The 14,638-nt window shown below is 42.4% G+C and overlaps 1 protein-coding gene across 4 annotated transcripts in view; it reads right to left on the bottom strand.

Annotated features, from left to right (window-relative positions):
• TDRD7 (tudor domain containing 7) overlaps positions 1-14,261 on the bottom strand; it is a 79,937-nt gene extending 65,676 nt beyond the window's left edge. For 2 of the 4 annotated variants that reach the window (XM_030566867.1, XM_030566869.1), the window contains exons 1-2: positions 14,045-14,171; positions 358-443 (exon numbers count right to left, since the gene is read on the bottom strand). In XM_030566867.1, coding sequence (XP_030422727.1) covers positions 358-443; positions 14,045-14,073 — 115 coding nt within the window. In that variant the 5' untranslated portion in view covers positions 14,074-14,171. Of the gene's footprint in view, positions 1-357; positions 444-14,044 lie in introns of those variants that run through there. The other 2 variants (XM_030566870.1, XM_030566868.1) reach the window with 2 other exon arrangements.
• Between the last annotated feature and the right edge of the window lie 377 nt (positions 14,262-14,638).

The raw sequence follows: 14,638 nt of genomic DNA, 5'->3' as shown, positions 1-14,638 counted from the left end.
AACCCCATGTTCTGGGTGTCCCTAAACATCCAATTGCCATAAGCTGGGAATGGGCAATGGAGGATGGCTCTCTCAAAATTGCACCCTTCTGTTCATTCCCTCTGCATCTGGCACTGGCCACTGTCAGAGATAGGAAACTGGGCTAGACAGACCATTGGTTTGATTCAGAATATCTGTTTTTATGTTTAATCAGTTTATAATTGCACAGCAAGCTCCCTCAGAAAATAGACTGGGTGGGTATATTGGCTTTACCAGTCTTTCATTGTTAAAAGTATTGTCTTATGTACAAAATAAAAGGCTATAAACATGGTTCATGTTATGAATACATGCCTAACCCAAAGTGGAAAACCCACATACCATTTGAATCCACTGGAGAGCTTCTGGACAGATGCACTTGAAGTTCTTTCTGAAACCGAGGTGGAAGAGTTAATCTTTTTTCAGGCCTAAAAAAAAAACAAACTTTTTTTAATTCATTTCCAGTCTAATCAGTACTACATCTTCTCATGAAAATATCAAAATAGTCATTTACAGTTATTTTTTTGTTCAAAATTAAGATTAAAGCAGTAGTCTCATTTAGAAGATGGATTAGGAGTTCTGTTTGGAGGTAGAACCACTTGTGGTTGTCAAGTTCATAGAGCAGGAGATAAGGGAATTCACTATTTTTAGAAATAAAATGCATGTGTTGGAAGGAGAAAAATGAAGAGGAATGGGAGTTACTCAGAAAATTGCGGTTCTTTGAAGAACTACATTGTGAAAGCTCACTAAACTCAGTTCACTGAGACCAACGTAGGAGCTCTGCAAGTTTCATCTGTTAATTATAGAAGGGAGTTTCCCATCGCTCTGAAGCTGACTGGGCCAAGACGAAACTGCAGTCTTCACCTCCTAAAGCATTTCCTTAGGTTCTCAAGTTTCTGCTAATCACACCTCCCTAGGGAGGAGCAACAGACTGCCAATATCAAAGCCAGGGGTGGATACTCTCAGGCCTGGTCTACACTAGGATTTTAGGTTGAATTTAGCAGCATTACCTCGATTTAACCCTGCACCCGTCCACATGACAAATCCCTCCCCCCTCCCGACTTAAAGGGCTCTTTAAAATAGACTTCTTTACTCCATCCCCAACAAGGGGATTAGCGCTGAAATCGGCCTGGCCAGGTCGAATTTGGAGAAGTGTGGACGCAATATGACAGTATTGGCCTCCGGGAGCTACCCCAGAGTGCTCCATTGTGACTGCTCTGGACTGAGCTCTCAACTCAGATGCACTGGCCAGGTAGACAGGAAAAGTCCTGCGAACTTTTGAATTTCGCTTCCTGTTTGGCCAGTGTGGCGAGCTCATCAGCAGAGATAACCATGGAGTCCCAGAATCGCAAAAGAGCTCCAGCATGGACCGAACGGGAGGTACAGGATCCGATTGCTGTATGGGGAGACAAATCCATGCTAGCTGCACTCTGTTCCAGTAAATGAAATGCCAAAAATTTTTTAAAAATCTCCAAGGGCCTGAAGGACAGAGGCTATAACAGGGACTAGCAGCAGTGCTACGTGAAAATTAAGGAGCTCAGGTAAGCCTACCAAAAAAACAGAGGCAAACAGCCACTCCGGATCACAGCCCCAAACACGTCGCTTCTATGATGAGCTGCATGCCATTCTAGGGGGTACAGCCACCAGTACCCCAACCCTTTGCTTTGACTCAGTCAATGGAGCAGAACGTAATACGGAAGCGGGTTTTGGGGACGAGGAAGATGAGGAGGAGGTGGTTGAAGATAGCTCTTAGCAAGGAAGGGGAGAAACCGGTTTCCAACAGCCAGGATGTGTTTCTCACCCTGGATGTGGAGCCAGAACTTCCAAACCCATCCAAGGCAGGCTCCCAGACACTGAAGGCAGAGAAGGAACCTCTGGTGAGTGTACCTTTGTAAATATTAGACATGGTTTAAAAGCAAGCGTGTTTAATGATTACTTTGCCCTGGCATTCACAGCCAGTACAGCTACTGGAAAAGTCTGTTAACATGTCCCTGGAGGATTTCCCAGACAGCTCCATAAAGCTCTCCTGGATGTACTCCCAAAGAAAGACTTTGCAAAAGGTTTCTGGGGAGGGCAGCCTTATTCCACCCTCCATAGGAGGACACTTTACTATGTCAGGCCAGTAGCATGTAGTCCAGAATCACTGCAGAACAAAGCATTGCAGTGTATGGTCCCTGTGTTTGCTGGCATTCAAACGACATCTGTTCCTTTATGTGTTATCCTCAAGAGAGTGATATTCATGGTTGAAATAGGGTGGTTTTATTAAGCAGACATTCAGAGGTGCCTGTTAATGCTGGGCTGTTTGCCTGTGGCTGAACAAAAATGTTCCCAGCTGTTAGCCATGTGGTGGGGGGAAGGGGTGAAGCCCCTCCTTTTAAACTGCCAACCCAACAGCTGCTTGGTATGAGAAATGAGGGCACTGCTGTTTGAAACTGTTCCCACATGTTATGAAGGGTAAAGAAGCCAAAGGACTGTGGCTTACCATAGCTGTCTGCAAGCCGAATTCTGTTGCCTGGCCTTGCGTGAGTGATCTCTCACATCAAACTGGCATACCCTCAATAAGAGACAAAATGCGACCTTGTAACGAAAGCACATGTGCTGTGTAATGTTAACAGCAAGATTTACCATGAAAGAGTGTACCCATTGTTCTCTAAAATGTGTCTAACTACCACTCTCCCTTTTTTCCCCTCCACCAGCTGCATATATGTTTCTCCTTCACAGAGGCTAGCAAAAATTAGAAGGCGAAAAAAACCACACTCGGGATGAAATGTTCTCCGAGTTCATGCTGTCCTCCCACACTGACAGAGCACAGCAGAATGTGTGGAGGCAGACAATGTCAGAGTGCAGGAAAGCACAATATGAACGTGAGGAGAGGTGGCAGGCTGGAGAGAGTAAGTGGCAGGCTGAAGATGATCGGTGGCGTCAGCTTGCTGACAGAAGGCAGGAATCAATGCTCAGGCTGCTGGAGGATCAAAGTTTCATGCTCCAGCGTATGGTTGAGATGCAGGAAAGGCAGCAGGAGCACAGACCGCTGCTGCAGCCCTTGTGTAACCAACCGCCCTCCTCCCCAAGTTAAATAGCCTCCTCACCCAGATGCCCAAGAATGCAGTGCCTCCGGCCACCCAGCCACTCCACCCCGGAGGATTGTCCAAACAGAAGGCTGGCATTCAATAAGTTTTCAAGTTTTTAAGTGCAGTGTGGCCTTGTCCCTACCTCCTCCCCCAGCCTACTCTGTGCTTCCCTCTTCCCCCATCCCTCCTGGCCTCCTTGGCAGTAATCACCCTATTTGTGTGATGAATTAATAAAGAATGCATGAATGTGAAGCAACAATGACTTTATTGCCTCTTCAAGCAGTGATTGAAGAGGGAGGGGAGGGTGGTTAGCTTACAGGGAAGTAGAGTGAACCAAGGGGGGAAGGGGGTTCATCAAGGAGAAACAAACAGAACTTTCACATCGCAGTCTAGCCAGTCATGAAACTGGTTTTCAAAGCTTCTCTAATGCACAGTGTGCACTCCTGTACTCTTCTAACAGCCCTGGTGTCTGGCTGCACGTAATCAGCAGCCAGGCAATTTGCCTCAACCTCTCACCCCGCCATAAACGTCTCCCCCTTACTCTCTGATATTGTGGGGCACACGGCGAGCAGTAACAACAATGGGAATATTGGTTTCGCTGAGGTCTGAGTCAGTAAACTGCACTAACATGCTTTTAAATGTCCAAATGCACATTCTACCACCATTCTGCACTTGCTCAGCCTATAGCTGAACAGCTCCTGACTACTGTCCAGGCTGCCTGTGTATGCCTTCATGAGCTATAGGATTAAGGAGTAGGCTGGGTTCCCAAGGATAACTATAGGCAATTCAACATCCCCAATGGTTATTTTCTGGTCTGAGAAGAAAGTCCCTTCCTGCAGCTTTTGAAACAGACCAGAATTCCTGAAGATGCAAGCATCATGTACCATTCCCGGACATCTCACGCTGATGTTGGTGAAACGTCCCTTGTGATCCACCAGTGCTTGCAGCACCACTGAAAAGTACCCTTTTTAGTTTATGTACTCGCTGGCTTGGTGCTCCGGTGCCAAGATAGGGATATGGTTCCGTTTATCACCCCACCACAGTAAGGGAATCCCATTGCAGCAAAGCTATCCACTATGATCTGCACATTTATCAAAGTCATTACCCTTGATATCAGCAGCTCTTTGATTGTGTTGGCTACTTGGATCACAGCAGCCCCCACAGTAGACTTGCTCACTCCAAACTGACATCCAACTGACCGGTAGCTGTCTGGCGCTGCAAGCTTCCACAGGGCTACCACCACTCGCTTCCCAACTGTGAGGGCTGCTCTCATCTTGGTATCCTGGCGCTTCAAGGCAGGGAAAGCAAGTCACAGAGTTCCATGGAAGTGCCCTTACGCATGTGAAAGTTTCGCAGCCACTGGGAATCGTCCCAGACCTGAAACACTATGTGGTCCCACCAGTCTGTGCTTGTTTCCCGGGCCCAGAATCAGCATTCCATGCCATGAACCTGCCCAATTAACATCATGATGTGCACATTGCCGGGGCCCATACTTTGTGAGAAGTCTATGTCCATGTCCACATCACTCTCGTCACCGTGCTGCCGTCGCCTCCTCGCCTGGTTTCGCTTTTGCAGGTTCTGGTTCTGCATATCCTACTGGATAATGCACGTGGTGTTTACAGTGCTTATAATTGCCACGGTGATCTGAGTGGCCTCCATGTTCCAAATGGTGCCTGTGCTGAAAAAAGGTGTGAAACGATTGTCTGCTGTTGCTCTGATGGAGGGAAGGGCAACTGATGACATGGCTTAAAGGGTTGGCTTACAGGGAATTAAAATCAACAAAGGGGGTGGCTTTGCATTAAGGAGAAACACAAACTGTCACCCAGAATGGCCCCCTCAAGGATTGAACTCAAAACCCTGGGTTTGGCAGGCCGTTGATTTCACGGAGGGAGGAAGCAAATGAATACAAAACAAATCGGGACTATTTCTTGTTTTGATCCACTCAATCTCTCTTTTACATCTTTAGAGTGGCAGCAGACGGTGCAGTTCAACTACTAGCCATCGTCAGCTCCTGGGTGCTTGGCAGAAGATGGGAATGACCTGGCTGAGTCACTCATGTGCTCAGGTGCCCCTGACCGACCTCACCAAGGTCGGCTAAAAGCACACCCAGGAGTACGACGATGATGGCTACCAATCATAATGCACTGTCTGCTGCCAAAAGGCAATGAACTGCTGCTGTGCAGCAATGCAGTACCACATCTGCCAGCACCCAGGAGACATACGGTGAGCTCAGTGGGCTCCATGCTTGCCATGGTATGGCATCTGCATAGGTAACCCAGGAAAAAAAATAAAAAAAAGGTGTGAAACGATTGTCTGCCATTGCTTTCAAGGAGGGAGGGAGGGCCTGACTATATGTACGCAGAACTACCCGCGACACGGTTTTTGCCCCATCAGGCATTGGGATCTCAACCCAGAATTCCAACGTGCATCGGAGATCGCGGGAACTGTGGGATAGCTACCCGCAGTGCAACACTCCGGAAGTCGTTGCTAGTCTCGGTACTGTGGACACAGTTCGCCAACTTAATGCACTTAGAGCATTTTATGTAGGGACACACACAATCGACTGTATAAAAACTATTTCTAAAAAACCAACTTCTATAAATTCAACCTAATTTGGTAGTGTAGACATACCCTCACTGTGACACCACCAAAGATGCTTGTACTTCATATCCATCTACCTATATAAGTAAAGAATGCACACGAACTGCATGACAAAAATATGGCTAGTTTATCCGAAGTGTTAGACAACTAGTTGTCTAACTTAAAAAAAGTGTTGATATTCCTTCCAAACTTGAAAACAATAAGGTTGCACACTTGTGTAATCTGAGTACCTAAGTGACTTTAGTCTTTAGCTCTTCATTTTAACTGTCCTATATACATATGCATTGTAGTCTCATTATCACATACTATAATATGTTATTAGGGCTGTCAATCTCAGCTAACACCTGCGATTAACTGAAAGCAAAGATAACGTGTTATTTTTTTAATGTGTTAATCAGATACCTGTGGGCAGGGTGTGAGGTATCAGTTGCAGGGGGGCTGAAGCCCTAGCCTGCAGCTTCCCATGCCTGTGCCCAGAGCCCCCAGTCCTAACCCTATATTTGAAAATACAGAAAATCCAAACAATATTTAAATAAATGATATTCTAACACTGTTTAACACTGTGATTAAAACTGATTAATTGCAATTTTTGTTACTCTCATTTTTCTAATATGGTTGACAGCCCTAATATACATAGGCATATGTTATATTTTTCATATATCATTTTTCAGATCCAGTCTTACTGGATTTAGAGGCAAATCCCGACTTTCAAACAAGCTGCAGGTGCTCAACACATCTGAGGATTTGGCCCTTCATCTGGTACTCTGCATTCTCACAAACACATAGTGTTCTTACAAAGATATACATTTTACTATTTTTCTTCCACTACTTGTAATATATCTCTAATCCCCGTGTTGGGCTAAGTGTTTCACGGTTCTTGAACTCCCATCAAAAATAATGTCACATCAGAACCTAAGACTGAGATGCAGAGCCTTTTGGAGAGGGTGTGGGGAAGCAGGTCTTTTGAACCCTCTACCTCTTGCATGGGGTTTCCTGGGGCCTCTGTAGAAAAACTGAGCCATGTCTAGGTCTAAAACAATGGGTGGTGAAACTTCCTGTTACAGGCAGCGGTGTATCTCCCTTTTAGCTGAATTGCAAATTCTTGTTCAAAGGAATCACTGAGACCAATATCCAAATCAGACTATAAACAGTAAAAGCAATACAATGCAATTAATAAAAACACCAATCATGAGCTAATATTTAAATTGATTCTTAATACTTCAGCCCCCTTACCACTTATACTTTCATTAAGGTTTATAAATGCAGAGAATAGGCCCTGGCAAGTTCAGACTATGTGGATTTATGCATCTTCTTTCCATATTTCAAAGGAGAGTTCCTGCTCTATATTTGGAGCATTTCACCACTAGGTGTCACTAGTGCTGCACAGCGACGCTATTGCTGGAGCGTTGGTGCGGGGTGGGGGCAGAGGAGGGTTTGGCTGACAAATTATGTTATAATGCTGACAGCGTTATAATGCTCATTAGAGTGAAATCTGCTGGAAAGCAAGCAGGAAGTATTAAAGCGGAGTGTGATGGGTTTTGCTATAGTATAAAAAGTAATATTGATTGAATTGAAGTAGGTCTGAGGGTTTGATCCAACATCATAACTATGCACTCATGTTGTGACACATACAAGTTAACCACAGAAAAACAGGTACATGCATAACTAAGTTTTAAAATAGTGGAGTTTTAGGTGTTTTTGCAACTAGTTAAAGAGAACTCCATTGATTTATATGATGTATTACAAATTTAATTGGTGCAAAGAATTTGTATTAGTATGGGTAACCCGCAATACCACACATGGATTAAGGGCAAGGTCCAAACTGTTTTACATTCATGGAAATGGTCAAGTATAGCTATGAATCTGATTAATTATAAATTGGGTGAGTCCCCAGCATGGCATCAATGGGTCTGTAGGGGCTTCACTAACCAATTTCTTCCATCTTTGTTTTCCATGACTTAAGAGTGCGTAAATATAAGAATTTTAAAAGCTATTTCTCTGCTTGCGGCTTTATGCTGTTTGGTTATATTAATGAGTGGACTTATTTGGATGTTAATTAAAGCATTTATCTAACGCTCTGGGTCTCAATCGCCTACTCAATCACCATCTCCTGCATAGCTGCCTGGGAAGAATCTGTGTTCACACAAAACACAGTATACTTTTCCAGTTTTATAAAGATATCATGCTACAGTATGAGGTGATATTCTTGTTATTTTCTAACACTTAATGCGCTTTGGTGAGAATTCCTAATTCACTGTTCTTACAATTCCAATAAAAGTTAAACGATCCATCATATCTGCTTACACCATTCATCAACAATTTTGGGTTCCCATTTTATGTATTTGACTTTTTTTAAAAAAAGTGACTCAAACTACATGAATTGCTCTGTAATAACCATAGGAAACTCAGATTGCCTATACCATCGTATAAGTCAGCAGCGTGCCCTCGCTGAAAAGAAGGCCAACAGCATATTGGGCTGTATTAGTAGGAGCATTGCCAGCAGATCGAGGGAAGTGACTATCCACTCTATTTGGCACTGGTGAGACCACATCTGGAGTACTGCATCTAGTTTTGGTTCCCCTACTACAGAAGGGATCTGGACAAATTGGAGAGAGTCCAGCAGAGGGCAACGAAAATGACCAATCATGCTGGAAGGGCATAACGAGTGGGGTCCCCCAGGGATCAGTTCTGGGTCCAGTTCTGTTCAATATCTTTACTATTGTCTAAATCATTGATGTAGAAAAAGTACACTTTTAAAGTTTGTGCATGATACTAAGCTGGGAGGGGTTGCAAGTGCTTTGGAGTATAGGATAGAAAATGATCTGGACAAACTAGAGAAATGGTCTGAAGTAAATAGGATGAAATTCAATAAAGACAAATACAAAGTACTCCACTTAGGAAGGAACAATTAGTTGCAGACATACTAAATGGGAAACTACTGACTAGGAAGGAGTACTGCAGAAACGGCTTTGGGGGTCATGGTGGACCACAAGCTAAACATGAGTCAACAGTGTAACGCTGTTGCAAAAAAGCAAATATTCTAGGATGTATTAGCAGAAGTGTTGTAACAAGACAAGACATAATTCTTCCACTCTACTCTGTGCTGATTAGGCCTCAAGGGGAGTATTGTGTCCAGATCTGGGCACCACATTTCAGGAAAAATGTGGACAAATTGGAGAAAGTCCAGAAAAGCAACAAAAATGATTCAAGGTCTAGAAAACATGACCTATGAGGGAAGACTGAAAAAGCTGGGTTTGATTAGTCTGGAGAAGAGAAGACTGAGAGGGGACATGATAACAGTTTTCAAGTACATAAAAGGTTGTTACAAGGAGGAGGGAGAAAAAAATGTTGTTCTTAACCTCTGAGGATAGGACAAGAAGCAATGGGCTTAAATTTCAGCAAGGGTGGTATAGGTTGGACATTAGGAAAAACTTCCTAACTGTCAGGGTGGTCAAGCACTAGAATAAATTGCCTAGGGAGGCTGTGGAATCTTTATCACTGGAGATTTTTAAGAGCAGGTTAGACAAACACACCTGTCAGGAATGGTCTAGATAATACTTAGGCCTGCTATGAGTGCAAGGGATTGGACTAGATGATCTCCTGAGGTCCCTTCCAGTCCTATGAGTATGATTACAGAAATCAGGGAGATTCTCCTCATTCTGCTGACTTTGAGGTTTGCAGGGGAGGTGGTGTACAAGAGCACAGACCTAAAGGAGAATTGCTATTTTCATTTTAAAAAAACCTTTAGTTTCTAGCCCTCGTGCTTGCAGAGAAAGGCTTAAAAAAGTTCTGGGTGCCAATTAATTGATAAGGAATTAATAGTTTTATTTTCATCCAAATGATTTCAAATACTCATGCCAGACTCACAAAGGACCTACACAGAACATTTAATTTTCATGAGACTGACAGAACAAGGAGTTATGGTCTCAAATTGCAGCGGGGGAGGTTTAGGTTGGATATTAGGAAAAACCTTTTCACTGGGAGGGTGGTGAACCACTGGAAAGGGTTATTTAGGGAGGTGGTGGAATCTCCTTCCTTCGAGGTTTTTAAAGCCAGGGTTGACAATGGCCTGGCTGGGATGATTTAGTTGGGGATTAGGTCCTGCTTTGAGCAGGGGGTTGGACTAGGATGACCTCCTGAGGTCCCTTCCAACCCTGATATTCTATAACAACGATCTGGATGATGGGATTAATTGAACCCTCAGCAAGTTCGCAGATGACACTAAGCTGGGGGGAGAGGTAGATATGCTGGAGGGTAGGGATAGGGTCCAGAGTGACCTAGACAAATTGGAGGATTGGGCCAAAAGAAATCTGATGAGGTTCAACAAGGATAAGTGCAGAGTCCTACACGTAGGAAGGAAGAATCCCATGCACTGCTACAGGCTGGAGACCGACTGGCTAAGTGGCAGTTCTGCAGAAAAGGACCTAGGGATTACACTGGATTAGAAACTGGATATGAGTCAGCAATGTGCCCTTGTTGCCAAGGAGGCCAACAGCATATTGGGCTATATTAGTAGGAGCACTGCCAGCAGATTGAGGAAAGTGATTATTCTCCTCTATTCGGCACTGCTGAGGCTACACCTGGAATATTGTGTCCAGTTTTGGTCCCTCCACTACAGAAGGGATGTGGACAAATTGGAGAGAGTTCAGCAGAGGGCAACAAAATTTATTAGGGGGCTGGGGCACATGACTTACGAGGAGAGGCTGAGGGAACTGGGATTATTTAGTCTGCAGAAGAGAAGAGTGAGGGGGGATTTGAGAGCAGCCTTCAATTACCTGAAGGGGGGTTCCAAAAGGATGGAGCTCAGCTGTTCTCAGTGGTGGCAGATGACAGAACAAGGAACAGTGGTCTCAAGTTGCAGTGGGGGAGGTTTCAGTTGGATATTAGGAAACACTATTTCACCAGGAGGGTGGTGAAGCACTAGAATGGATTACCTAGGGATGTGTGGAATCTCCATCCTTAGAGGTTTTTAAGGCCCAGCTCGACAAAGCCCTGGCTGGGATGATTTAGTTGGCGTTGGTCCTGCTTTGAGCAGGGGATTGGACTGGATGACTTCTGGAGGTCTCTTCCAACCCTAATATTCTATGAATCAGATTTTATCTACTAACCTCTAAGAAGTCTGAGCAATCACAGACAGATTTTATCCTATGGCTTATAACTTGGGTAAATTTGAGCAGATTTTTATAGGAACAACAGAAGGCACATCCTTGACACAAAAAGAAGCCTCTGCCAAATTTCAAGTTCCTCCTCTAGAACATGAAGGTGTAGAACTTCTAAAGAAATATAGTCTTTACTTATTTTAAACACTGACAAGACAATTTATTTTTCCCTAACATTCTTGAAAACAACTTAACTGTTTGGGTTGAAATTAAAAAAAACCAAAAAAAAACCAAAAAAAAACCCACACACACAAAAACACACCAACACTAAAAACCCCCTCAAACTAACGAACCCCTGCCTCAGCAAGACACCCAGCATAGGAAATTTCAATTTTAATGGTTTAAGTTTGACAAAAAATTATAAGCAGCTGAAAACAGGGTCTTGTGTGATCTACCAGGCAACTTTAATAGATGGTGCTACTAGACTTGCCTAGAAAAGTGCCACAGCTGACCTGGGAATCTATGGGTATGCTTTACAACAGTAGAGCCTACATATGCTCACCAGACTATCTGTATTGTCCTTAAAGCAAGAGTCAGACTAGACAGGACCCCATTCTCTGAAGAGTGAAATTAACTGCTGTTAGTTTCTCTGCTCCTCCACATCCCCCGATACACACGACTTGCATACGAAATCTGAATGGATAACACTCTTGTGGGTTTTAAGGTCTTTTGCAAAAATATTTGTAGTGAATACAATTAAACTGTCACACTGATATGCATTGTTAATATTTATGCCTTAGCGGAAAGTAGCATATAACTCATTTTGCTTCAAGTCAATGCTTAATTATAAATAACCATAACAGATGGAGGATTATCAAAGTAATCAAAGCTATTTTGAGACTTAGTCCAAACAATGATAGTATGAGGACATTCTCTGTATCATCATTTGATGACCTAGTTCAGCAATAAACATTACATAAAGAGAAATGATGGTGCAGCAGTTGTTTTAGCCAAGCTGGATTTTAGATAGTCAAAGAATGGCTGAAAACCAATGGGTAATGCTAATCCAGCAAAAACAGCAAAGAACCCTCCTGTGAATTCATCCAGATCTGGCCATGCAGTTGCTGGATTCAAGTGCACAAAAAACTAACCCCACCCCCACTCCCCAAAAAAGACACTGTACTGTATTAAAAATATATCAGCTTTTAATAGCTAACTTGTCCTTTTAAAAGGGTTCATTTGAATTCTCAGCTTTCAGAGACAGTTTAAACCAAAATGCAAGCAGAAACACCACTAGCCTCTAGCGTTCTGACAGTTACCCCAAAAGATGAACTAGCACTGTTTCCGATGGAGAGTTGTAAGTCAATCTTCATGCCAGTTTAGTGAAAGACTCAAAAAAATCGTAGTGGATACATGTAAATTACATGTGGTGGTTTTGTAACAGCAGAATGAAAAAACTCAAAAGGTTGACTCAATTTAAAATTATTTAGAAATCCACATTTCTATGCTGACACTGCAATGCCAAGGGAAACACTTTCACAGAGTATCAGTATGGACTGACAGTATCATGGAGCATTTAATAGTGTAATACTGTAATTTCTGCTTGACAGACACTCTCCTGTTCTTATTTGCAATCCTCCCAGACACAATTCTAGGTACTGTAGAGAAATTGATATATTTATGTGCAACTTTTGTTCATTCATGCATTCTGCAAATACAACTATCAGTTATACATTTACAGTTCAATCTCTGTATGGGATGATCTCTCTAAAGACTAATTTATGGCCTGATTTCCAGAGGTGCCAACTTCAACAGGAGATGAGGGTCCTCAATACTTCTGAAAATCTGTTAAATTTTCACTAAATTAAAAATATGTACACATCCATAAATAAAGTTACCAACATTACAAGTCTTCATCTTAGTACTATATTTCCATGTTTGTCCCTAAGCTGTCAAAATACGAGCAAGCAATCTACTTTTTACTCTTGTGTGTATTTAAAAAAGCCACCTTCAGTAAGCATAACATTTGAAGTCTAAATGTTTTCACAGCAGCATGCATAGATTAAAGCATAGCTACAGTTCAGGTCAGAAAAGACACCTGGCAAGAGGAAGAGGAGCACAGGATCACTCACTAAGTAGCCCTGGACAAGTCAGACATTGTGCGTCAGGATCCCCACTATAAAATGGGGATAAATAATACCGCCTCTTCCCTTTTTTGCAGTGCAATGTGAGATCTACATGTGAAATCACTGAATATAATTTTTAAACAAATCTGTACCCTGTATGCAATCCTGGCAGTATTGGCTTACTTTTTGACAATTAAATTTTACTCTTCATAGTACTTCAAGGCCAAAATGAGCAGAAGTCCTTTCTGGCTCACACATCAACAAAATTGTTAACTATGTTCCTACTGCAGAATCTTTTACATCCAATTATGCTTAAACAGAACACCTGTCAAGCCAGGTGCTCATTCCAGACTCTTTGCAAGGCTGGAAGATAGCAGGATGGAATCCTCTCTTGTAAACAGAGGAAAGTTTTAACTGCAAGTCATTGAGATCTTAAACAAAGAACTGCATGTCATTTTCTTTTTACAGTCACTTTCAGTCTCTCACCAGCACTGAATGGAGATTTCTTTTCTACGCAATGCCCCTTTATGAGACTGAAAGCAGTCACCACATTCAACTCAAGCAGGTGTGCTACCTGTAAAAGATATTTAAATTATATCCATGGATTTCCCTGCAATACCATTACAAATGTCATCGCTGAAACAGGCTTTTTCTGATACTTGCTTTTTTGGTAGGTGATTAAAAAAACTTAAGACTTTCAAACTAACATTTTTTTAAAAAATATTTTCAGGAATTCAGTTGTACCCAAGATTTTGCTGTATTGTTTCATAAATTTAGAAGTGTCTGCTTGAAATTGTCAAATATCCCCCAACACTGCCTCAAGCGATAATTCATCTCTGTAACACAAAACATGGTATATTAAGGTAGTGGCATATTGAAAGAGAGGAGACGAAAGGCAAAGTGCTTGCTCATCACCCCACATGCCAGAAGAGTGTTCTGGTATAATCCCACTTCTTGATAAAAATGTAAATGCAACAATTCTTATTTTTCTTAAAAAAATAAGAGTTTTGGAAATATAGACAGTTCAGACAATTCTGCTGTTCCCTGAATGTCCACAATTCAGGACTTTCAGCTTATCAAAATTGTTTTTTTGTCCAGCACATTTTATAACTATTATACTATACATACTGACCTGTTAACCATTGTGACATGTCTCTGCATTAGAGTCTCTTTGGACAGGCCACTTCCAGGTGCCGGAGGCAAAGCATATTGAGCAGTTTCTATGCTGGGTTTCACAATTCCATAAGAACTTCCTTTGCTTTTTGGCCAAGGGAGTGTAGGCCTTCTGCTGCTTTCTGGTATAGCCCTTAATCCTGGCTGTCTCAAAGTTGCTTTTGGCTTTCCTATAAAATGGACAGATATATAAAAACCAGGAAAGACTATTATAATCTCAATCTGAAAGGTTCCATCACCCAAGCATATACTTTAATAGTAAAAATATATCCCTAGAGAAAATAAGCTTTCAATGCTTATTTTTTAATAAACCTTTTAAGTCTCATACCTAAAATGTTCATTCCCAGGCACAGTCTTTTGAGCAATCAAGACCCAGCCAAAACACCATAACTGATATTCCTCATCCAAAAGCAGAGTGAGATTAGCTAGGTAGGTTTATAGTCAAGCCAATTCCAGGTTAAAATTTTTGTGAAAAAGTTCTCAAATATGGGCTACTGTATATCATTACAGCCAGCATGGCTGTGGATTCAATACCACCAGGTTTTAGCAAACC

This window comes from Gopherus evgoodei, chromosome 6 (assembly GCF_007399415.2).
Source record: "Gopherus evgoodei ecotype Sinaloan lineage chromosome 6, rGopEvg1_v1.p, whole genome shotgun sequence".
Classification (NCBI taxonomy): Eukaryota; Metazoa; Chordata; order Testudines; family Testudinidae; genus Gopherus; species Gopherus evgoodei.
Note: the sequence above shows the minus strand (reverse complement) of the source record. Positions and strands in the feature narration are given on the sequence as shown.